Source organism: Sorex araneus, chromosome X (genome assembly GCF_027595985.1).
Source record: "Sorex araneus isolate mSorAra2 chromosome X, mSorAra2.pri, whole genome shotgun sequence".
NCBI lineage: Eukaryota > Metazoa > Chordata > Mammalia > Eulipotyphla > Soricidae > Sorex > Sorex araneus.
This window is the reverse complement of record NC_073313.1, coordinates 371,372,602-371,395,989: the sequence shown is the minus strand read 5'-3', so window position 1 is coordinate 371,395,989 and position 23,388 is coordinate 371,372,602. Positions and strand designations below refer to the sequence as shown.

Here is a 23,388-nt window from a genome sequence, read left to right as displayed (position 1 = left end):
TACTGACTCATGAGAAGGAAGGACGGAATGCAGGGGAGGGGGTAGAGTGCAGAGTAAGTTTGGCACGGTACTTTCTGGAAAAGTTAGCCCCTCAAAACAATGCAGTGGGCGCATATGCTGCCTGGGCCCCTGTGCTGCTTGTGCCCACGTGGCCAAGCGCATGTGGTGCCTGAGCACATGTGTCGGGCCCCCCCACCACCACATCTCCGCTTATTTTTTTCCTTTTGGGGTCACACCCAGCGATGCTCAGGGGTTACTCCTGGCGGTGCTCAGGGGACCATATGGGATGCTGGGGATCGAACCCAGGACTGCCGCGTGCAGGGCAAACGCCCTCCCCGCTGTGCTATCGCTCCAGCCCCGCACCTCCCCTCTTGAGATGTCAACTTTCCTGCTTTCGTGTCTAATGCTGGGATGTGTGTAGGGGCTCTCTTCGCCCTTGGAGAAGCCCGGGTTCTCTCGAGTGCATTTCTCTCTCCCCCTCTCCCTCTTCCCTTCACCCCCTCTCCCCCTCCACACCTCAAAAATCCTCCAAATAAAACCTATTCACTGAAAAGAAAAAAATGCAGTGGTATTGGGGTGTGAACAGACCTAGAGCAGCTTTGCAGATGGAAATCCACTTACAGGGAAGCAGCTTCTGCAAGCCAGTTCCTTTATCTGCGCGCCCCACCCTGCCGCACCCTGCCCTGCCCAGGGAGATTATCAGAGTGGTGATAGCCTTCCTCTCCTAGGGTAAAGATGCTGGAAATACTTGTGAACTCTACAGGACAAGGCAAATGCCAGACGAACTCTGAAGGGCTGGAGAGACGGTCCCGGGGCTCGGGTGCTTGCTTCCATGTAGCCTACCCTAGTTCGGTCCGCACAGCGCCTGGCATGTGGCCATGTGATCCCTGACAAAGCCAAGCATCGCTGGGTGTGACTCAGACCTCCTTCCCTGACCACCAAAACAAAACCCTCAGACTTGAACTGCCTACTGATGTGGCAGGTAGATTAGGGGAGTCCCCCCTCCCCATCATGGCAATAAAATTCCTAGGAAATAATTAAGCCACCAGTCCTAAATCTGACCCACCTTGTGGGTACAGAAAGCCAGCAAGATCTGATAAAACCCCCAGCAGACCCAGAGGAGACTTGGACCGCCCTATAGACAAGGCCTGAGGGAATTACTTAAAAATCCTCAATTCCTTCCTTTAACCCGATTAACCCTCAGCCAGTCCAGCCGGGAGGAGGCTGGACCCACCCTCAGGGAAGCTCCAGCGGGAACAAAGATGAAGAAAAGGAATTTCAAAGACCACCACCCCCGACTCTACCCCCTTGGCAACAACCCTAGCAACGACTCTTCCTAGCCAGAAAGCTGGGTGGGGGGGGGTGCAGCTTGGAAAAGCCTGTAAAAGTCACCTTGAACAAAGGAAGGGCGCGCATGCCCACGTGGCCAAGCACATGTGTCGCCTGCATCTTCCGTGGACTTTCATACTTCCCTATCTAACGCTGGGATGTGTGGAGGGGCCTTCGGAGAAGTGGGTGTTCTCTCTCTCTCTCCCTCCTTCCTCTTCCTAAAAGCCTCCTCAGTAAAACCTGTTTTATTTCACTGCTCATCTACTACTGAAATTCTTTTCTGCGAGGCGAGACCAGAACCCAAGAACCCTGGGTCCCGATGGCAGGGGCGGGTCGGGAGGAAGTGACTGCCTCACATAAGGGGCCCATGGCGTCACTGCCATCACTGTTTGGGGTAAGGCCTTTGTAAGCATCTATGTCTCTACAGTTTCCCGGGTGGGGAGGCCGGGTGGGAGGCAGACCAGGTGTTCGATGCTGCCTCCGCACAGGTGCACAGCACTTGTTCCCCCAGCTGAACTTCCACAGCCGGCACAGGAGACAAAGCGGAAGTAGAGAGTTATTGATGTCACAAGGGATCGGGAATTTAAGTAACATCAGATTTTAGGTTGGCAAAACAGGTGACAAAGGACCTTGGCTTTTCCTAAGAAAGCAATGAAATTCTCAGCAAGGAAGGACAATGTCTGCTGCTCTACCTAGTGTCGTGGGTTGCTTCATGCCATAGGAACTAGCGTCCCTATTGACGGCTCAGGAAACGGGCCCAGAGGCCCAAGGCCAGACGGTGGCAGAGCTGGGGTGTGGCGCCAGTCAAAACCTGCCCTCTTAGCCCTCTGACAGCCCAGCGACCTCACGGGGATGACTCAGCACCTAAAAGCATGTTCGTAAGCCACATCCAACAGTGCTCGGGGATTCTCCTAGGGCTCAGGGGGCGCATACAGGGTGCCAGAGACAGAAAGCGGGTCAGCTATGACAAATGCCCTCTGCTGTTTTATCTCAAGCCCACATCATTTGGAGAAGTCAAGTCTTAAAGACTTATTCTTTGAAGAACAAGCAGGTTGGAGAGGGGTGCTGAGGTGAAGGCATTTGCCTTGTGGGAGGCTGCAGCCAGAACGGTAGTTTGAACCCAGGACAGCCAGGCATGGCCAGAGCACTGCCAGGGGTACCTCCAACCAGAAACCAAAATCAGACCCACGCGGGCATTGAGATTCCCAAATGGGGTATTCCGGTGTCATTTGCCCGATGTGTGTGATCTCTAGCGGATTGATGGAACATTTTGTTTTTTCTGTTTTCGGTCATACCTGGCAGTGCCTGGAGGACCACAGGGTGCTGAGACCAGGTGGCTCACGTACCGAGCAGCCATGCAGCCCGCTGAGCTAGCACTGTAGCCCGAAAAACACTTTTGGGGGCCATGCCCATTGGGCCAGGTCAGGGCTTGCGCCTGGCTCTGCACTTAGGGATCAGTCCTAGTAGGATGTGGGGGACCATACGGGGTGCTGGGGATCGAACCTGGGTCAGCCACATGCCAGGCAAGACCTGCCCTGCTGTACTGGCCCTCCAGCCTCCCAAGAGACTCCTGTTTCGGAGGCTCCACCCAGTGATGCTCGGGGCTGGCTCCTAGGGGGCTCGGGGGACCATAAAGAGGACCAGCGCTCGCCCCCGGGGTTGGCCGTGTGCGGGGCGAGCACCCGGCCCATTGTACTCTCCTTCCAGCTCCCCTCCCAGTATTTTCATAAGGACTGACCATGACGTTCAGCAGCAGAGCAGGTGAGCAGCATAGAGGAAGGCCTGGGTTCCAACACAGGAACTACAGAAAAAAGTGGAGGAAAAGGGGCCGGAGCCATAGGACAGCAGGGAGGGGGTTGGCCTTGCACGCAGCTGACCCGGGTTTGATCCCCAGCATCTCGTATGCTCCCCTGAGCACTACCAGGAGTAACTTCTGAGTGCAGAGCCAGGAGGAACTCCGGAGAATTGCCGGGTGTGACTCAAAGAGCAAAAAACAAAAAGTGGGGGGGGGGGGGGTGCGGAGCGATAGCACAGCGGGTAGGGCGTTTGCCTTGCACGCGGCCGACCCAGGTTCGATCCCCGGCATCCCATATGGTCCCCCAAGCACTGCCAGGAGTCATTCCTGAGTGCAAAGCCAGGAGTAACCCCTGTGCATCACCAGGTGTGACCCAAAAAGCAAAAGAAAAAAAACAGTGGGGGGAGGGCTGGGAAAACGTTCTCTGAGATAACACACAGGGGGGCTGCTGCCAAGGTGCCCCGTCTGCGCTTTCCGCCAAGAATGCACTCTACCACGCTGCTGCGCCAGGACGGGCTGTTTTATGGGGAGGGAAAGGGACAGAGGGGCAGCAGGTGGCTCGTTCCTTATTCGCCGTGGCCGGCACGCTAAGTGGGAGTCTTTCCTTGAGCTCGTCGACACAGAAACGACTTTCCCTGCTAACCGCCTTGCTCGAGGCAGACGGCTCTGCTCACCGCGAGCCAGATGGACTTGGTGCCTCAATCACAACTCTTTGAAGATCTGCTCAAAGGCTATGTGAACCCTGAACTGCAGTCGGCTCTCCATGGAGTAGTCGCGGTAGTTCTTGACGTTGTCCAGGCTCTTTGCGGCACTGGCACTGTCTCCTTTGAGGTAGTAGAGGATCCCCAGCTCGTAGTAGGTATAGGGCACCAAGTAGTGGTCATATTTCAACAGTTTCTCCCTCTGAAGGACAGAGTTGAAGTAATGCTCAGCCATCAAGTACTTGCCCAGGTGCTTGAGGCACAGGCCCTTGAGCAGGTAGAGCAGGGTGATGTCGTCGGCCCAGTACTCGGTGTGGGCCCTCTCCCGAAGCAGGACCTCCCCTTTGTCGATGATCATGAGCCAGCTGGAGATGAGGTCCAGCTTCTTGCTCATGACGCGGAAGCCGCTCCACGCGTAGAGGAACTCCAGCATGGGCTGGGCCGGGTACCAGCCCGTGGTCGACCCGTAGCGCTGGCCCTTCACGGCAATAAACTTCTCCACGGGCACAGACGTTCCCAACACTTTGATCCTCAGAGACTCCACTTTCAAGAAGAGCGAGCTGGCGTCCTCGCTGACCAGCCTGGCGAAATCGGAGGGCAGCAGGGCCAGGATGGCGGCCTTGCTGTAGGAGTAGATGGCCTTGGACCAGCGGCTCTGCTGGAAGAGGAGCCGGGCGTACTGGAACGCCTGCTTCCAGTTCTGCAGGAAGATGTCGCACCACATGAGCTCCCAGTAGCAGAGGTGCCGGGCGTGCTTCCACTCGCTCTGCACGAACACGCACTCGTGCAGCTTCAGCTGCGCCTCCGCGAACTCTCCGGCGAGCATGCAGAAGCGGGCGTGGAAGAACTTGAGGATGACGCAGTTGGGGAACCGCTGGCTGTGGAGGAGGAGGAGGCGCTCGGCCGCCGGGCTGGACACCTTGCCCATGCCGAAAGACACGTGCACGTAGCCGTGGTAGAAGAGGAGCATGAGTGCGCTCAGGACGCTGTTGATGTGGGACTCGGTGGCGCTCTCGCAGAGCAGGGCCAGCCCCACCTCTCGGTTCCCCGAGTAGCCCACCACGTTGAGCAGCTTCAGCTGCTTGGGGGGCACGTGGGACATCAGCAGGTTGAACACGCCCACCCCAAACTTGATGCCGCCCACCAGGTGCTTGTAGGTCTTGCTCTGGCCGCTGGGCGTCCGGGTGAGTGTCTGCTGGCAGTCCTTGTAGATCTGGTAGCTGGAGCTGATGGCCAGCCCGCTGCGGAGGTAGCCGAGCACACTGTCGTCCTGGATGAACGTGACGGCCGCCTTCAGGATGAGGCTCTCGGCGTAGCACACGTCCGCGTGCAGCTCCTCTTCCGGGACGGCCTGCGAGCCCTGCCTTCTGACCAGCCGGTAGAGGCTCACCCACGACTTCCTGCGGAAACTGTAGCAGGTCCTCAAGGCGTCCTTCGCAGCCGTGCTGCCCGCCTCTATGTCCTGCGGGTCCAGGGTCAGGGCGGACTTGACCACCATCAGGATGCCGTACATGATCGCGTGGTACAGGCTGCTTTTGGACCACGGGGAGATGAGGTTTAGGGCCTCCGAGAACCTGTTATTGAGGAATAAGTAGAGGCCCGTGGTGCACTCCTCCAGGGAGGAGCGCAGGCTCATGGTGGACGCGGCAGGGATGACTTCGAAGGCGTCTTCGAAGCGCTCTTCCTTCTCGTTCTCCCTTTTGCTGAGCCGGAGTGAGAAGTCCTGGCTCTTGCTGTCTCTCTTCCTGACGGTGAGGGCCATCTCCGCGGCGCTGTGGCTCTGCCTCCGGCCTGTCCCGCAGCACGGCCCGAGGTGGTGCTTTCTTAGGAGGACCTCACCTGCGCGGACAGAGGAGTGGGGGGAGATCATCACACCAGCGTCCATGTCGTCTGGGGTGAACCCAAGAGGACGGGCGGCCTGGCCACACTGCGGGGCCGGAGGGGGAGCGGCACGCACAACAGGCCCACCGGGTCTGAGCCTGGAAGTGCTTCCGGTCCCCCAGCCCTACCAACAGTGAGTCTGGGCACAGCTGGCTGGGGCCCCGCCCCCAATTACTAGCCCCAAGGGCCAGAAAAACAGGGAGGGTGAGGCCCTTGCAGGCACCAGCCCAGGCTCAGTCCCCAGCACCTCGTCCGACCCCCTAAGCCCGCGGGGAATGGAAGCCATGGACACAGCTGGGTGTGCCCCCAGTGAAACAAAAGCAATCATGCTTTTATTTCCCAGCCCACACCCAGAGGTGCTCAAGCTGAACCCCAGGTTTTTTTGCTTGTTTCTTTCTTTGGGGCCAGACCTGGTGGTGCTCAGGGATCACTCCCGGCAGGGGATGGACCCTGGGCCAGCCGGCAGGCAGGGCCCTGCTGCCATACTATGGCTCCCCCCCCCCCCCGACTGTGTGATGGTGAAAGGAAGGAGGGGCCTGGAGAGACAACACAGGGTGAGCTGCTTGTCCTGCGCCCCCAGCTCGGGTTCTAGCCCGAGCCCCACATGCGCTGCCCCAAGAGCCAGTCCCTGAGCAGAGTCGGGAGCGAGCCCTGAACAGAGCGAGGTGGGACCCAAGGCAAAGGGAAGACGGGAGGGGGCCGAGCAGGGGGGAGTCAAAGGTGGGAACCGGGCCAGAGGAGTGGCTTCCTGCAGACGCGGCTCGGGCGGGAGAGTCTAGGCACTGGGGCTCTCTTCTCCCTGCGCAGCTGTGCTCACAAGCATCGGGGCCACAGTCCGTCAGGGGGAATGCCCTTCCAGGAGGACAGTTCTTCTTTTTTTTTTTTTCTTTTTGAGTCACACCTGGCAATGCACAAGGGTTACCTCCTGGCTTTGCTCTCAGGAGTTACTCCTGGCAGTGCTCAGGGGACCATATGGGATGCTGGGAATCGAACCCGGGTCGGCCGCGTGCAAGGCTGTGCTATTGCTCCAGCCCCAAGGAGGACAGTTCTTCTCTCGGGCCACCGGGCTACCGAGAGCTGGAGAAAGGACAAGTGGCAGGTTCAGTCCCAGGAGAATTCCCGGCTTGCTAATCGTGTTCCGTGGAATCGCTTTCCCCACCCCAGGTAGCTGGGATTTCACCTTTCCTGGAATAGGCCTAGTGTGGGGCAGCCTCTCAGCGCCCTATACAGCCTGCCAGTGTTTCTCTGGCTGGTTTTTATTCCCTTTCTGTATGTTTGTTTTTGGGCTGGAGCGATAGCACAGTGGGTAAGGCGTTTCCCTTGCACACAGCCGACCCGGGTTCGATTCCTCCGTTCCTCTCGGAGAGTCCGGCAAGCTACCAAGTATCCACTTGCATGGCAGAGCCTGGCAAGCTACCCGTGGCGAACTCGATATGCCAAAAACAGTAAGTCTCACAATGGAGACGTTACTGGTGCCCGCTTGAGCAAATCAATCAACAATGGGACAGTGCTGCCGTATACTGTTTTGTTTTGGGGCCACACCTAAGGGTGCCCAGGGTGTTCCCAGGAGTGACCCCTGGTGGTGCTGAGGACTGGCCCAGCCCGCGTGCATGTAAAGCAAGAGCTTGTCCCTGTATGTCCCTGTGCTATCTCTCCAGCCCCCACCCCCAATTGGAATGGCGAAAATTGGAATGGCCAGTATAACCCATTTACATGCCGTCTATATTTAACCCATCACCCAGTGCCGCTGGGTGAGGCCCCCAAACACAACTTCCCATTTTTCTAGTATTGGGGAATTTCTACTATGTTACACTGATAGTTATTTTTTTCTTTACTATTTTGAGGGCTGGGGTGGGGCGCCCTCGTGGTGTTCCCGCCTTGCTCTGGCTCTGTGCTCAGGGGTCACTCCTGATGGTGCTCAGGGAACCATCCATGGGCTCGGGAACTCGGGCAGGTTGGCTGCACGGCAGGCCCACAGCCCCGGCCCTGCACGATCTCAGTTCCCAGAGGATCTGTGATCAGTGAGGGCCTCCTCTTGTTTGAAAAATACAGTGGAGGGGGGAGCTGGGGCGATAGCACAGCGGGTAGGGCGTGTGCCTTGCACGCGGCCGACCCGGGTTCAATTCCCAGCATCCCACTTAGTCCCCTGAGCACTGCCAGGAGTAATTCCTGAGTGCAGGAACCAGGAGTAACCCCTGTGCATCATCAAAAAAAAAAAAATACGTTGGGGAGGCTGACACTTTCCAAAACCTCTTCTCTTCCAGATCTCAAGCTTGCCTGCTCCCTCGCTGTTGCCTTTTGTTTCTGGATCACAACCAGCAGCTGCTCAGGGCCACACCTTGAGGTGCAGGGATCATAGCAGGGCAAGGCCGTAACCTTTGTTCTGCCTCTTCAGTCCTCAAGCCATCTGTCATGCACAGCCTAAACAATGATCTGGGAGTCCTCGTGAGTGTATCCATTTCTCTTTGGCACGGGCTTGCCTCTCGTCCTATTTATTTAGGTTGGGAGGCCACGGCTGGCAGGGATCACTCGTGGTAGGGTTCAGGGGACCATATGTGATGCTGGGGATGAAACCCAGCTCAGCTGTGCAAGGCAAATGCCCTGCCCCCAATACTACCCCTCCAGTTCGCCTGGGTTGTCTTTTTTTTTTTTTTCTTTAAATTTGCTTTCTAGATAAGGTTTATCTGCGAGGAGACGCTCAGCGCCTAGAGCACATGCTTTGCACGCAGGAGGCTGAGTTCATCCCTGACATCACATGGTCTCCTGAGCCCAGAGCTGGAGACAGTCCAAAATTAAAAAGAGGGCTGGAGCGATACAGTGAGAAAGGCATCTATCTTGCACGCAGCCGACCAGGGTTCAATTCCCGTCATCCCATATGGTTCCTGGGAGCACCGCCAGAGGTAATTCCTGAGTGCAGAGCCAGAGTAACCCCTGAGCACCGCTGGGTGTGACCCAAAATGCAAGAAAAAAGAGAAAAGAAAAGGGGCTGGAGGAATAGCACAGCGAGTAGGGCCTTGCATGCGCCGACCCGGATTCGATTCCCAGCATCCCATATGGTCCCCCAAGCACTGCCAACAGTAATTCCTGAGCACAAAGCCAGGAGTAACCTCTGTGCATTGCCAGGTGTGACCCAAAAGCAAAAAAAAAAAAAGAGAGAGAGAAAAGAGAAACATTTGCCCAGGGGCCAGGGATGTAGCTTTGGTGCAGAGGCCTGGTGGTCCCCAAGTATAACTAGGAGTGATTCTCCCAAAAATATAAAGTGAAAAAAAAGATGTCACTAATCTTATAGGATTGAGTGTCAGTACAGGGGGCACAGCAGTTGCGTGGCATGTGACTGGCACAGGTGCAATCCCTGGCACTCTGCACGGCCCTCTGAGCCCTTCCAGGGCTGGTGCCCGAGCACCTCCGGGTGGAGTCCACTTTTCCCCGTTCTCAGAGAATCAGCTGTGCTGAGGCTGCAGCGAGGAGCACAGTGCCCCCTCTTCACGGTCCTTGCTCCCGGCCGGAAGCCTTGACAAAGTCTTGGCATTTGGGGATTCCTGAGAATTTCCTTTTTATTTTGGTCGGGGGCAACCCCAGGACCTGTAGTGGGGGTCACTCCTGTCCTGGTGACGACTGTAGTCCTGGGGACCAAACCAGGGTCGGTGCATACAACACGTGTATTAATCTCCCAACTCTCTCTCCAGCCCAAGGATTTGCTTGCTTTTCCTTCTTTCTTGTTTTTCTTGTTATTTCTTTTATTTAATTTTTGTTTGGGGCCACGTCTGGCAGTGCTCAGGGCTGACTCCTGGCTCTGCACTCAGGAATCCTGGAAGGGCTGGGGAGCATCTGGAGCCTGGGAAGGGAACCTGGACGTCTTGGTGGGCGAGGCAAGAGGCGAGTGCTCTCCTCTCCCTCCAGGCCCCCAAACATTTGCTTTCCGTGAAGAAAATTTTATATGAGTTATTGCTTCGTCTCTGTGACCCCCTTCTCTCTGCGGATTGGCTGAAAAAACAGCAACAATTTATTTCTCTTGCTGAAGGCAGCAAGATTTGAGGCTCTTCCTGTTCCTGGAGCGAGCAGATATCATTGGGCTACACTAGCACGTGACAGGGACAAACGGAGACATTACTGGCGCCCCCTGGAGCAAATCTAGGATCAACGGGATGACAAGTGAATGCAGCAAGTTAAGAAGACGTAAAGGTCTGAGGAATGGCTAGTTGGGGCAGCCGCCGTTCCAGGAGCCAACTCTCCAAGTTTCCAGAAAGGAAACTTCCGGGAGGTTAATGTTCCGATCCTCCTCGCGGTTTTCGCAAATAGCAAAGTCCAGCCCCACGCCGAGGCGGGCTGCGGTTACGCAACGTGAGTCAGCGCTGATGCCTGCTGACCGCTCGGGAGGCGCGAGGGTGGGCAGGCGCGAGCAACGCTTGCCACACGCACCAGGAGGAAGTCCAGATCCAGAGCCCGGGCCGGGGCAGAGAGCGCCACGGGCCGAGGGCATGCTCTGTGTCACTGTTTGGTTTCTGGGCCACGCCTGGCTCGGGCGACCTATGGGTTGCCAGGGACCGAACCTGCATCGGCCACGTGCAAGGCAAGCGCCCTAGCTGCTGTGCAGTCACTCCAGCCCCTTCCCAACACTCCTTAAGCAGTGCTGGAGAGGCCAGAGAAGATTATGAAGTGTTGGTGGAAAAAGAGAAGCTAGGGGCCAGAGAGATGGTCCAAAGGCTTAGTGTGTCATTTGCACGCTGGAGCCCAGGGTTTGATCCTGGCACCTCGGGCCACTAAACACAGTCCACTGGAGTGACCCCCAAGCACCAACTGTCACCTCCTCTTTTTGTGGGAGAACCTCCGCCTTCCTCCACACACACACAATCAGCTATAGATGAGCACAGCTATTTGGTCGGTGTATAGTGCATATACACCCTACACAGACATGATTTCATATTAAAAGGTCAGCATTTGGGGCCTTTTCAAAGAGCTGAAGCACAGATTTTGAATGCAGGAGGTCCAGGCTATATTCCCTAAACACAACCCCCCAAAACCAAAAATTAAAAAGACCAGGATCAGTATTTTTTTTTTTTTGGCGTTTTGGGTCACACCCGGTGTTGCACAGGGGTTACTCCTGGTCTGCACTCAGGAACTACTGGCGGTGCTCGGGGGACCGTATGGGATGCTGGGAATCGAACCTGGGTCAGCTGCATGCAAGGCAAATGCCTTACCTGCTGTGCTCTCGCTCCAGCCCCAGGACCAGTATTTTTAACTACAGATTGTTATGTTCTTTCGGACCACGCACAGAAGTGCTCAGGGATCACTCCCAGCGGGGCTCCAGGGGCCATGTGAGGTGCCAGCAGTCAATCCTGGATCAGCTGTGTGGGAGGCAAGCACCCTATTTTCTGCATTCTCTCTCGAGCCCCAAGGCTACTTTTGTTGGTCTTTTGTTTGGGGATCCTGGCTTTGAGCTCAGGGGTTACTTCTGGGATATCGAGGGACCATAGGAGGTGCCCTGGGTTGAATCACGGTCAGCAACCTAGAGCAGCCAACCACTGTAGTACCTCTCCAGCAGAGCTCTTTTATATTAAAACTAGAAACAGGGCCGGAGTGATAGTACAGCAGGGAGGGCATTTGCCTTGCACGCGGCTGACCAAGGTTTAATCCCCAGCATCCCACATGGTCCCCCCCAAGCACCACCAGGAATAATTCCTAAATCCAGAGCCAGGTATAGCCTCTGAGCATTGCCGATGTGATCCAAAAAGCAAAAGCAAAAAAAAAAAAAAAAAGTGTACAATATTTAAATTTGTTCTTGCTTTAAGATTATTGCGGGGATGGGGGCTGGAGCGATAGCACAGCAGGGAGGGCTGTGCTATCGTCTTGCACGCAGCTGACCTGGGTTCGATTCCCAGCATCCCATATGGTCCCCTGAGCACCGCCAGGAGTAATTCCTGAATGCAGAGCCAGCAGTAACCCCTGAGCATTGCCAGGTGTGACCCAAAAAGAAAACAAAAAAAGATCATTGCGGGGCTGACGCAATAGTGCAGTGGGGAGGGCATTTGCCTCGCACAGGCCGACCCACCCAGGTTCAATCCCCAGCATCCATATGGTCCACCAAGCCTCCGCCAGGAGTAATTCCTGAGCGTAGAGCCAGGGTAACCCGAGTATCGTTGGGTGTGACCCAAAAAAAGTGGGGGGGAGGTGGGGGGAAGTGGACTCTGGCCACACCCAGCAGTGCTCTGGGCCAACTCCTGACGGTGACAGGGGTCACTCCTGTCCTGGAGATGCTTGTTGTACTGGGGACCACACCAGGGTCAGTGCAGAGAACGTATGTTCCTTAATCTCCGGACTCTCTCCCCAAGGAGTTGCTAGCTCTTTTTCTTTTGTTATTTCTTTTATTTATTTTCTGGGGTTGACTGGTGCCAGGGGCAAGCCTGGGACCCTAGCACCAAAGCAGGAACTCAGCCTACTGAATCCTCTGCAGCCGGGACTGTCATGCTAACAGAACCCTGGAGGCAGAAATTTACGTGGGTGAAACTGTAAAGGAATCAACAAGAGGGGTCTGAGCCACAGTACAGCCTGTCGGGGTCTTGCTTGTCCGCTGAGTCCCGCCAGAAGTGACCCCAGAGCACAGAGCCAGGACTAAGTCCTGACACTTAAGTACTGTGTACAATAAACTAGCCCCGATTTGCACTGACATTTAATGAAAAGGATCTCGTGATTTTAGGGACGAGGTGCTTAACAAAAGGGCGCCCAGGGCGAGTGGTGGGTACTAGTATCTTCCATGGCAAGCAGCTTGGCACAGGCTTCAGACTGGCACTCCCGTACGCAATAAGGAACAGAAACCAGCGACTCAGGGTCTTGGTCACCCAGAGGAGGAGGCTTTGCTCCCCTCCCCTTATTCTGCTCGCTGCTGGGTCACACCCGGCGGGGCTTGGGGGACCATGCGGGGTGCCGGGGTGGAACCCGGGTGGGCATCGTGCGGGCTGCTGCGCCGCCCGGGGCCCACGAGGGCTGGGGGCCCGTGAGGGGTGCGGGGATGGGGCCCGGGTGGGCATCGCGGGGGCGGGCGTCCTCCTGGCGGCGCCGCCCCGGGGCCCACGTGGGCTGCAGGTGTTGCTCGGGCTGGGCCGGGTCTCTGGCCAGCCCGGCCCGGGGTCCGAGGAGGGGCAGGGCGCGGAGGCCGGGGCGCCCCCCGTTACCTGTGCCGGACCCCGGGCATCACTGAGCGCCGCCCAGGCCGGGACCCGGGCAGAACGGCGGCGGCGGGCGCGCACGAGGCCGGCCTGCTGCACCTGCGGAGGGAAGCGGGCGGGGGTGCGGGCCGGGGGAGGGGAGGGGAGGGGAGGGAGGGAGGGGAGGGGACGGAGGGGACGGGAGGGAGGGGAGCTGCGGCGGGACGGCGAGGCGGGCCGCGGTTTACGGGCCGGGGCCGGGCGTCGCCATGGGAACGGATCCCTCCGCCCGCCGCGCGCGCGCGCCGCCGCCGCCGCCGCGGCCGCTGAGCCGCTTCCCCCCCGCGCCGCCGGGCGGCCGCTTCCGCCCGGGCCCTTTGTGCGGCGCGGAGCGTCGGCGTCGCGCGTGCGCAGAGCGGCGCCGGGCCGCGGCCTATATAAGCGCGGGCGCAGGCGCGGCCTCGCAGTGCCGCCGGACCGTTGGCGCGGGGCAGCGTGCGCCGGCCTTTGTGTCTCTCGGCTCAGGGCGCCGCGCCGGGCTCGCGGGCCGCTCACCATGTCGCGCTACGGGCGGTACGGAGGAGGTGAGCGGGGCCGGGCGGCGGCGCGGCGGCGCGGGCGCGGCGGTTGGGGCGGTTGCTCGCCGCGTGCGTAATGGCGGCCCGGCGGGCGCGGGGCGGGGGCGCGGGCCGGGCGCGCGGGCCGCGGGCGCGGGCGGGGGGCGCGGGCGGGGGGCGCGGGCGCGGGCGGGGCTGGGGGCGGCCCGGGCCGGGCGGCCCGACGGCGCGGGGACCCCCGCCGCCCGCGCCCCGCGCCCGCCCGCCCGCGCCGGCTGCCATCTTGCCCGCCCGCCCGCGGTGGCGCATTTCCGCGGCGCTTTCCCGCCTCGCGCCGGCCGCCGCGTGGGCTCAGCGCGCGCCTGTCCCCGCAGAGACGAAGGTGTACGTGGGCAACCTGGGCACGGGCGCCGGCAAGGGCGAGCTGGAGCGCGCCTTCAGCTACTACGGGCCCCTGCGCACCGTCTGGATCGCCAGGAACCCGCCGGGATTCGCCTTCGTGGAGTTCGAGGACCCCCGGGATGCGGAGGACGCGGTGCGCGGCCTGGACGGGAAGTGAGTGCGGGGGCCCGCGGGGGGCTGGCCGGGCCGGGGCGGGGCTCGGGGGGGGGGCCGGGGCACCGCGTGCGCGCGGGGGCCGGGATCCGGTCGGCCGCGTGCAAGGCAAGTTTTTGCCTCCGTTTGTTCAGGGTGATCTGTGGCTCCCGAGTGAGAGTTGAGCTGTCCACGGGCATGCCTCGGAGGTCTCGCTTTGATAGGCCACCTGCCCGCCGTCCCTTTGATCCCAATGATAGATGCTATGAGTGTGGCGAAAAGGGGCATTATGCTTACGATTGTCACCGCTACAGCCGGCGAAGGAGAAGCAGGTATTTATTGAATGAAGGAATGGTTGGTATACTAGTTAATCAAGTAATTCTTTTATTAGCAAGGCAGAAACTTAGTGTTTTTTTTTCTATAAACTTGAATGTTAATTGTACAGGTGTATTTTTTTACAGTTTTTGTGTAATTAAACAAATGTTACTATATTAATAATCAACCTGGTCAAAACCTTTCAGGTTTCTTCGTTTGAGTCAGTCGCCTTGATTCAGAATGTCACGAGCCTTATGATATCATGCTGAGGCGCCTTGCAAATCCGACAATTAAGATCCTCCTAGACCTTGAGGTGATCAGCATAAGAGGCCAGATCCCCTCGAGCCATCTACACCTAGCTTCACCTTATTCTTTAAAGGGCAGAAAATTTGAGACGGTGATCGCCGTAACAGTAAAATTGGCTTACAATTGGGGCCCCCTCCGGTTTAGAAAGAGGAACACCAGATTGACCACATTCCCAACTAGAAAAATCTTCTTGCGTCAATCAAGCCTCACCTGGCTCATTTGGCTGTCAGTTTGATCGTCGTTAGATTGAAGAAAACATCTAGATGCAGCGATCGGCTATAGATACTTCTAGATCGTCTAGATCTGCTAGACCTACTAGACCATGGGCCAAAGAGGGTCGACCTGCAAACTTGCAAGGTTTATTTTAAATACACATTACAGTGCTTTATATTATGTAATTCTAAGATGTAATTCGATTTTTAACAAATCTTTTTTTAGGAAGTTTTTTAAAAAAAAAAAAAAACAACTAATAGGCCCAGAGTTTTATTTCCAAATGAAAAACACTAAATTTAAATAGTTCTGAGATTTGATTGCAGCAGAGGCACACAGACTGCAAAGATGAATTACTATCTAACATCATTTTTTTTCTAACTTGAAAACTAGGTCCCGCTCTAGATCCCACTCGCGGTCCCGAGGTAGGCGGTACTCGCGCTCACGCAGCAGGAGCAGGGGACGCAGGTGAGCTTTCCGCCTTTATGTTCACTTGTGAGTAAGATGAGGATGTTTAGGACGTGGACTTACTTTGACTTCATTCCTAGATCAAGGTCAGCATCTCCCCGACGATCCAGGTCTGTGTCTCTTCGTAGATCAAGGTCAGCTTCACTCAGACGATCTCGGTCTGGCTCTATAAAAGGATCGAGGTATTTCCAGTATGTAACATTTTCTTTTCCCTTATTGTTTGGGTTGTCCTGGGGGGCAGAGAGGAGCTTTGTGCAGTGCCTGACTCTGCTCAGTGGTACTTGCAAGAGAAGTGGTACAGTGGCCCCAGAGCAAAAAAAAAATAATAATCTAAAGTACAAAGCTCAGGGCTGAAGAGAGCACAGGCGAGCAGGGTGCTTGCCTCGCCCAGCCTACCCGGGGCTCAGTCCCGGCATCTCATGGTCCCTCTAGCACCACCAGAGGGATTCCTGAGTGCAGAACCAGGAGTAAGCCCTGAGCAACACTCCAAAACACAAAGGACAAGTCTCTGATTAAAGCCCCGGGTAGACTGTGTCTGTGGGATGATGGGTTTAAACGTGGCCTTGGTCAGATAACCAGTGGTAGAAGTTGGCAGCCAGTGCTGTTGAGGGGTACAGCCTGCTGGTCTATTTGGGGGCCAGGTGTGTGATAGGGCTTTTGCTCCTGGGCTTGCTTGGGGAGTCAAACCTGGTGGTCTCTGGAGTACCGTGGTGGTGGGTATTGAACATGATTTGTCTGTGCAAGGCAAGCGCCTTACGTACTGCTCTATTTCCTTAGTTTTTAATGCTAATAATGGTTCTGAAACTTGGGGTTCATGTGAGCTGCAGCTCTGCACTTGTTTACTGACGGGTGGGCATTCCAATAGTACTGGGCCCCCACCGTGCAGGCCCGGCTTTAGACTACCCAGACTCAGTGGATACCACTTGCACCCTGTGCCCCCCGTTTGGTGAATTTGTGAGTATGTTAGAGAGCCAGGTTTGGATTATGGGACAAATCTGGTCCCTGAATCCTGTGATGGAATTTAGACATTTCCCAGTAGTGATATCACTGAACTTTAATATTACTGAAAATTGAGCTTAGTACTGAATTTATTGCTGAAAATGGAATTGACTCTTAACGATGTGCTCAAGTCTCGGATGAAAGTCAGGCCACGGTCTCTTCGATATTCTGCACCTTGAGAGAATATTGTCCTTGGTGAACAGACAGCCCCGGTCACCCAGGTGCAGGAGGCACTGGCATCTCATTTGCTTCTGGCCTGTGTCCGTTCTGCACTTAGCTAATGAGGTGTTCGGTGGTGTTGAAGGAAATTACTTCTGGACTAATTGATGTTGTTTTTTCTTTAAAGATCACGGTCACGGTCAAGATCAAGATCCAGGTCTATTTCACGGCCAAGAAGCAGGTAGGCTAGAAAACTAATTACTGCTTTCTAGTTTATATGCCACCAGTATCTAGAGTGTTCAAAGGGTTCTGAATTGTTGAAGTTTCAGATGTTAACTCTTAATGTAAATGTTAAGTGGGAACAATAAAAAAGCTGTTAGAACTTCATTCATAGTGAGAACTTGGTGATTTTGTCAGACAATATTGTTTGCAGTTGGGCCTTATTAAGAAGCCCTTGTTAGAACTGATAATTTGAAAGAAGCACTCTAGGTTAAATCTGCGTGAAATAGCACGTAACAGGTGCGTGTGGTAAAAACACCAGCAGTAAGTCTCTGGGAGATTGTCTCAGTAAGTATTGCTAGATTCTTTTGGTTTAACTGAAGTCTTGATACTAGAAGCTCAGAACAGCTTAGGGATTTATTTCTTGGTATTGGTAGGTAGAGGGGTTGTCTAGCACCTTTTCTTAATAAAATCTTGTGTTTTGGCAGCCGGTCCAAGTCCAGATCTCCGTCTCTAAAGAGAAGGTAAGCTGATGTTCCTTGCAAGCTCCTGGTTCCCTGGGGCCGCCACAGGCTTTGGCTCCAGCGAACTTCACAGCCTTGGTCAGTTTTTTTGAAAATTGGTGCTGTATATAAGGAATTGGAGATGAGTTCCCTTTCTGCTCCAGTATAGACTTGCTGAAGTATCCAGTCATGAGTGTTAGGGTGGTTATGAGAATATAACTGGTCCTGCAAACCTCTTTTTTTTTTTTTTTGTGAAGTAAATAGATTTTATTCAGAAGTTTCTGAGGGAGGAAGGAAGGGATAAGTGGGAGAGAGAAGTAGTAAGAATAACGCGCTCAAGGGAGAACGCGGGCTTCTCCAAGGGTGGAGGAAGCCCTTACACATAACCGAGCTTTAGACACAGAAGTCTGAAAGCATGAAAATAAACACTTCAAGAGGGGAGATACGGGCGACACATGTGCTCGGCCACATGGGCTCAGGCAGCATATGCGCACCTGGTCCTGCAAACCTTTAATCTATGATTTCTTAAAATAAATGATTTCTGGGGCTGGAGCGATAGCACAGTGGGTAGGGCGTTTGCCTTGCATGCGGCCGACCCGGGTTCTAATCCCAGCATCCCATATAGTCCCCTGAGCACCGCCAGGGGTAATTCCTAAGTGAAGAGCCAGGAGTAACCCCTGTGCATAGCCGGGTGTGACCCAAAAACCAAAAAAAAAAAATGATTTCTGTATTAAAATGACGAAATGTTATCCATGTTTTTTTTTTTAATTGAAATTTTGCAGCAGAAATCTGCATGTTCTAAAACCTTGTTGAATTCCCTTCAAATTTACTGAAACTGGCCATTGATTATACGTGAGAAGACTGTTTCAGTCGATTCTAATCAGTCCCAACTGTTTTCCTTTCTAGTCGCTCCCCATCAGGAAGTCCTCGGAGAAGTGCAAGTCCTGAAAGAGTGGACTGAGTTCACCTTTTCGGGAAAAAGTTATTTTGTTTACATTATTATAAGGGATTTGTGATGTCTGTCAAGTGTAACCTAGGAAGAGTTTTGAACCATCTAATCAAAATGAATCTGGATTATCTGTAAATTCACAGCAGTAAGATGCTATACAATTTTTTGTTGAATGTATTAACATCCTATGGTCTGAAAATGGGTTTTTATTTGGCACATTTAAATAAAATGTTTCTAACTAGAGTTCTGATTTGTGTTAATACTCCCATTAGTAAACATGATTCAACCTTGATCTCATACAGCTACATTTAAAACTTAGAAGTTCTTGGAGTCTTGAACATCCTTAGCCAGTGTGCATACACCTGGAACATGTCATGGATCTTCAGTTTAGGACTTGATGAGCTCATGTCTCCTGTAATAGCGTGAATGCACCACGAGGTTCTGAAATTAGAGCTGGTGTTGCAGAGAAAGCAGCCACTCTCAGCTAGAGGTCATGGATTGTCTTAGGAGCTTGATGGAACAACCAGCGCTAAGACCGTTGAGAAGCTAGACTTCATGTTGGAGGAAACAGGATTTCGAGGCCTATATTAGTTCACGTTCAGGTATATTAGATGGTTTCAAATTATAGTTGTCATATTAGAAAGGTCTCAGTGTTCTTTTGTTTTTAATATTTTATATAAGAATATTTGCATGTTCGAGGAATTGTCTGAATTTAGGACAAAGCACCTTGTAAATTGTAAACCAGCTTTGCAAAATTTTCCAGCCCAGATCTTCCCTCTTAAATGGATAGGCTTAGTTTAAGAAATCTGTTATTTTCAAGTTAGGTTTCCTAGTTCTGTTCCACCAACATGGTCAAACCTTATTTTGCCAGGCTGGTGCTAAATAAAGATGTTAAAACCAGAAATGTTAATGAGACTAAAGCAGTTTTGTAAATCTCACTTATAGCAATACTTTGTATCTGGGTAATTCTTGTAGATTCTAAAGACTTGGAATGTTTCTAGTAGGGCAGTTTTGGAGAGATTCCTGGTCAAGCTTTCACTGGCTTAGGTATTTAGCCTTGAGGAACCGGTGGCACACCCTTGCTGTTTCGACAGTTAACTGGAGAGCGTTGCGGTTTGGGAGTACGGGCCTGCCCAAGCTTCCGGGATCCAAGTGACCTAATAGATGGAAGTTTGGCTGCTTTGAATTTTGGTAATAGGCTTGAATTACAATGCTGGCATGAAGCTGTGTGTGTAACTGGCAGGTTTAACAGTTTTGTATATAAAGATTATTCAATAATAAATCTGCAGAGAACGAAACAATCCTGACACTCCTGTTTGGAATTGGGTATTTGGAGCTAAGTAGAAATGATTAGTCCTTAGGTCTTTTTTAGGTTTGTGTGTGTCACCGACGCACAGGGGTTACTCCTGGCTTTGCACTCAGGAATGACTCCTGGCGGTGCTCAGGGGACCATATGGGATTCTGGGAATCAAACTCCCGCTGTGCTTTGGCTCCAGCCCCTGGTCCTTAGATTTGGGGTGGACTCTGAGCATGAAAGGGCAGGAAGGGAAAGGGAAGCTTCGCCCAACCTGCCCTGGGGAGGGGAGCTGGTGTCTAGACCACACTGGCCCCTGAATGCTGCGTAGCAGTGCCTCTGGACAGGGCTGCCTGTGGCGTACTTGATATGCCAGAGATATGCCAGAAACCGTAACAGCCATGGTCCTCATCCCTCTAATCCTGAAAGAGCCCCTCCCCCCCCACCATCAGGCTGCACTAGCACGCGGCAGGGATGGAGATGTTACTGGCGCCCGCTTGAGCAAATCGATGAACAACTGGATGACAGTGATACCTAGTGGTTGGGAATGGCTTGTTAATTTATGGGTGTGGCCAGAAAGCAAAACTGGGTGCTCAAAGCGCAAAGCCTTAGAAAGGAGGTCGGCAGCACAGGGTCAGTTGCATCTGGGGACACGGGGGAGGGCGTGTGACCTGGAGGCCATGCAGGGCTGAAGGGCAGGGACCCAAGACAGCCGCCTGCCGGGTGTGGAGTCGCTGTGTCCTGGGGACAAGCCAGAGGGCTGGCCGCGGGAAAGTGGGCATGTCATGACAGGAAGGGTGTGGGCCGTGGGGGCATCAGCAGGCAGGGTGAATGCCTGGGTTCCGGGTTGGGTTTGTGACTGGCAGGGCACTTGCCTTGCATGGGTGGAGCCTTGCGCACAAGTGAGCACCAGAGCCGGAGTCAGCCCTTAAGCATCACCTCCAGCACGGCTGGCTGCACCAACCGCCGGAAGAGAATCTGTCAGTGACTGTAGTGGGGAGGATGCTGGCCTTGCAGGGGCCAGCCCTGGCTTGGTCGCCAGCACCCCGTATGTCCCCAAGCCCCTCCAGGGGCTAGCCCTGAGGACAGTCAGTGTCTGCTGTAGTTGTTAGGTCATCCAAGAAGGTTGCTTCATCCCTAACAAGCCTGCACTCCAGAGCAGGAAGCAAACGCAGCCTGGAGCCCTGCGACTGGCCTCTGGGCTGGCGGGAAGATCCCGCGGCACAGCCCTTTCCAGGGGAGGGGTGCTGGGGGGCCCAGGCCTGGCCGCCGGCCGAGGTGGTGTCTTCATTCCTGGCCCGTGGCCTTGAGAGCTCAGGCCCTCCTTGGGGCTCGCCCCTGGCTCTGCTCAGGGTCCCTCTGACAGTTCTCTGGCAATCACACGGCCACATGCCTTAGCCTGCCCACTATCCCCTGTCTCAAAAGCTTTAGTTTTGGAATAAAAAGTACCTGCCAACCTCTAGGAAGCATCAGAATGTATCAGAAAAGACCCACGGTGGCCCCGTTGTGCTTCTAGGTGCTGGGGATTGAACCCGGGTCTCAGGCGGGCAAGGCCCGTGTTCTGCGTGAAGCCGTATCGCTGGCACCAGCTGGGCCCATGTGAGCAACTCGGCTTCTGTGGGTGCTTGGGTCACATCACACTGGCTCTGTGCTCAGGGACGGGCCGGGGTCCACGGTGTGCAAGTGACAGGCTGGCTCTCCGGCCCAGCTTGGCTATTTCCTGCCAAGGGAAGGTTCGGGGTCACACAGGCCTGCTCAGGGCGCATTCCCCAGGCCTGTGAGCCTCGTGTGGTGTCTGCAGCTCCAGGCAGTGCCCTGGGCTGTCCCCTGAAATGCTCAGGGGTTACTCCTGGCTCCTCATGGTGCTCGGGGGACCATGTGGGGTACCGAGGATCAAAACCCAGCTCTGCCGTGTGCCAGGCAAACGCCCTCCCCGCTGTCCAGTCGCTCCGGCTGGCCAGGGTGCTTGGAGCGCACTGGAAAGCGGGGCCTGCTGAGGACCACAGGGCCAGGAGGCGGGTAAGGCACTTGCGCACACAGCTGATCCTGGCTGTTCCCGTGGGCCGTGTGGGGACACACCTCAGTGTCCAGGAGGCCCGGGGGCTCCCCTTTCCTTCACGCTCCAGCCCATCCCCAACGCAGTTCTGTTCCCAGTTCGGGAGCTGCCGCAGACACACCCGGGGCCCTTCCCGTCCGGTGGGCCGGCGCTGGTGCTGCCCGCTCTGGCCTCTAGACACGCAGCCGTCTCCTGGGTTCCTTCAAGGGCACCCCGGGAAGGTGCAGTCCGGCAGACCCCGGGCTCAGTGTCAGGGGCGAGAGCTGATGGGAGCCGTGCTTCAGGTCTGAGAAGGGGCTCAGGCTCAGGGAGGGAGGGCGGAACCGGGTGGGACACTGACAGGGCCTGGGGGGCCTAAAGACAGCCCCCGTTTCCCCTGGAGACTTGGCCCCCCAGAGGCGGGTGGACGCAGTCCATGGGCGCAGGAGGCCCGGGTTCCAGCGAGTACAGAACCAGGAACAGCTGCCTGAGGGCCCCTAGGTGCGACCCAAGCCCCACTCCCCTCTGAAGAGGGCGGGGAAAGGAAGGGATAGAAATCGGGGTGGGGGGGCCAGATAGTCCAGCGGGAGGGCGCTCGCCTCACACACAGCTGGCCTGGGCTCCATCCCCAGCACCCAGTCTACTCCCCCACACTGGCTGGGGTAACTGCATCCCTGGGTGTGGTCCAAACCCTCCCCTCGCCCCAGAAACAGCTGGGGAGAGAGCAGGAAGGCCCAGAGCACCGGACCCTTGACCCAAGACTTCCCGGAACCTCCAGCCTGGTGCCGCCCCCCACGCTGAAGAAACAAAACAGCAGGAGTCAAGGCCCCTCAGCAACTCCCCGTCCCATAGTGAGGGTGCTGCCCCCCTTACCCAGCTTCCAGCGGAGCCAGGGCTGGGGCCTCTGTTCAGAAGACCAAACGTGTGTGTGTGTGTGTGTAGGCCACGCCAAGCGGTGCTCAGGACGTGACTCGTGGCTCTGTGCTCAAGCGGGGCCAGGCTCTCACACGTAGACGAGGAGTGTGCCTCCGTGCTGTGCCGGCTCTCTAGAGGGCCCTTCCGGGGTTGATTTCGTTTGGGCCACACCCAGCGATGTTCAGGGGTACCGCCGGCCCCACACTCGGGAATTATTCAGGGGGCCATAGGGGACGCTGGGGACACCCCAGACCGGCCACATGTGTGGCAAGCACCCTCCCCTCTCTACCCAGGCCTTATTATTTTGGGTTTTGGGGTGACACTTGGCAGTACTCTGGGGAACTCTGGGGATCCTACAGGGTCAGCCATATACAAGGCAAGTGTCTGTGTCTGGGCAGGGCTTACACAGGCTGTGCCTCCGTGCGGCCTGTTGAATGTCTTCAGGTATTTCTGTCTGTCTGTAACCTTTTGATGTGCTTGTTTTTGTTCTGGGGCCATAGCTGGTTGTGCTCGGGGCTTTACTCCTGGATCTGCATGCACTCCAGGATCTCGCCTGTGGGGTGCCAGGGATCGAACCTGGGTCAGCTGCAGTGCTCAGGCAGGGGCTACCCCCAGCCTGGCACTAGGGTTTCCCCAGGTGGTGTCCAGGGACCCGACAAAGCCAGGGTCGGACGCGGGGTGCCCTTAAGTGAAGCCCTCGAGTCACCCTCCCTCCAGTTTACAATTTTTTTTTTTTTTTTTTGCTTTTTGGGTCACACCCAGCAATGCTCAGGGGTTACTCCTGGCTTTGCACTCAGGAATTACTCCTGGCAGTGCTTGGGGGACCATATGGGATGCCGGGGATCGAACCCGCGTGCAAGGCAAACACCCTACCCACTGTGCTATCGCTCCGGGCCCTAGTTTACAATCTTTGAAATAATTTCCTCACAAGATTTTCTTGGCAGCGGGGCCAGAGCCTGAGAAGATGCACTTTTGCCCTGAGAGACCCAGTGTGAGGCCCCCTTAAGTGTGCACGGAGCTAGGAGTCGGGGTGGGGGGTCCAAGCCTCGTCAGGGTAACGGGTAGCCTGAGAAAGAC

The 23,388-nt window shown here is 55.6% G+C and overlaps 2 protein-coding genes across 3 annotated transcripts; one reads left to right on the top strand and one right to left on the bottom strand.

Moving 5' to 3' along the window:
* Window positions 1–1,873: 1,873 nt before the first annotated feature.
* On the bottom strand, window positions 1,874–13,164 carry LOC101539978 (tetratricopeptide repeat protein 39B-like). The gene is made up of 2 exons (XM_055122019.1): window positions 12,876–13,164; window positions 1,874–5,664 (listed from the first exon to the last, which is right to left on the bottom strand). Exon 2 carries the CDS (start codon window positions 5,585–5,587, stop codon window positions 3,827–3,829), a length of 1,761 nt encoding a protein of 586 aa, XP_054977994.1. The 5' UTR covers window positions 5,588–5,664; window positions 12,876–13,164; the 3' UTR covers window positions 1,874–3,826.
* Window positions 13,165–13,271: 107 nt separating this feature from the next.
* Window positions 13,272–18,310, top strand: SRSF7 (serine and arginine rich splicing factor 7). 2 transcript variants are annotated; one of them, XM_055122022.1, is made up of 8 exons: window positions 13,272–13,432; window positions 13,780–13,960; window positions 14,095–14,271; window positions 15,164–15,238; window positions 15,319–15,420; window positions 16,584–16,637; window positions 17,104–17,139; window positions 18,025–18,310. In XM_055122022.1, the coding sequence occupies exons 1-8, from the start codon at window positions 13,405–13,407 to the stop codon at window positions 18,077–18,079; spliced, it is 708 nt and encodes a 235-aa protein (XP_054977997.1). In that variant the 5' UTR covers window positions 13,272–13,404; the 3' UTR covers window positions 18,080–18,310. The 2 variants fall into 2 exon arrangements, with proteins under 2 accessions (XP_054977997.1, XP_054977996.1); XM_055122021.1 differs by having other exon boundaries at window positions 15,319–15,429.
* Window positions 18,311–23,388: the final 5,078 nt, after the last annotated feature.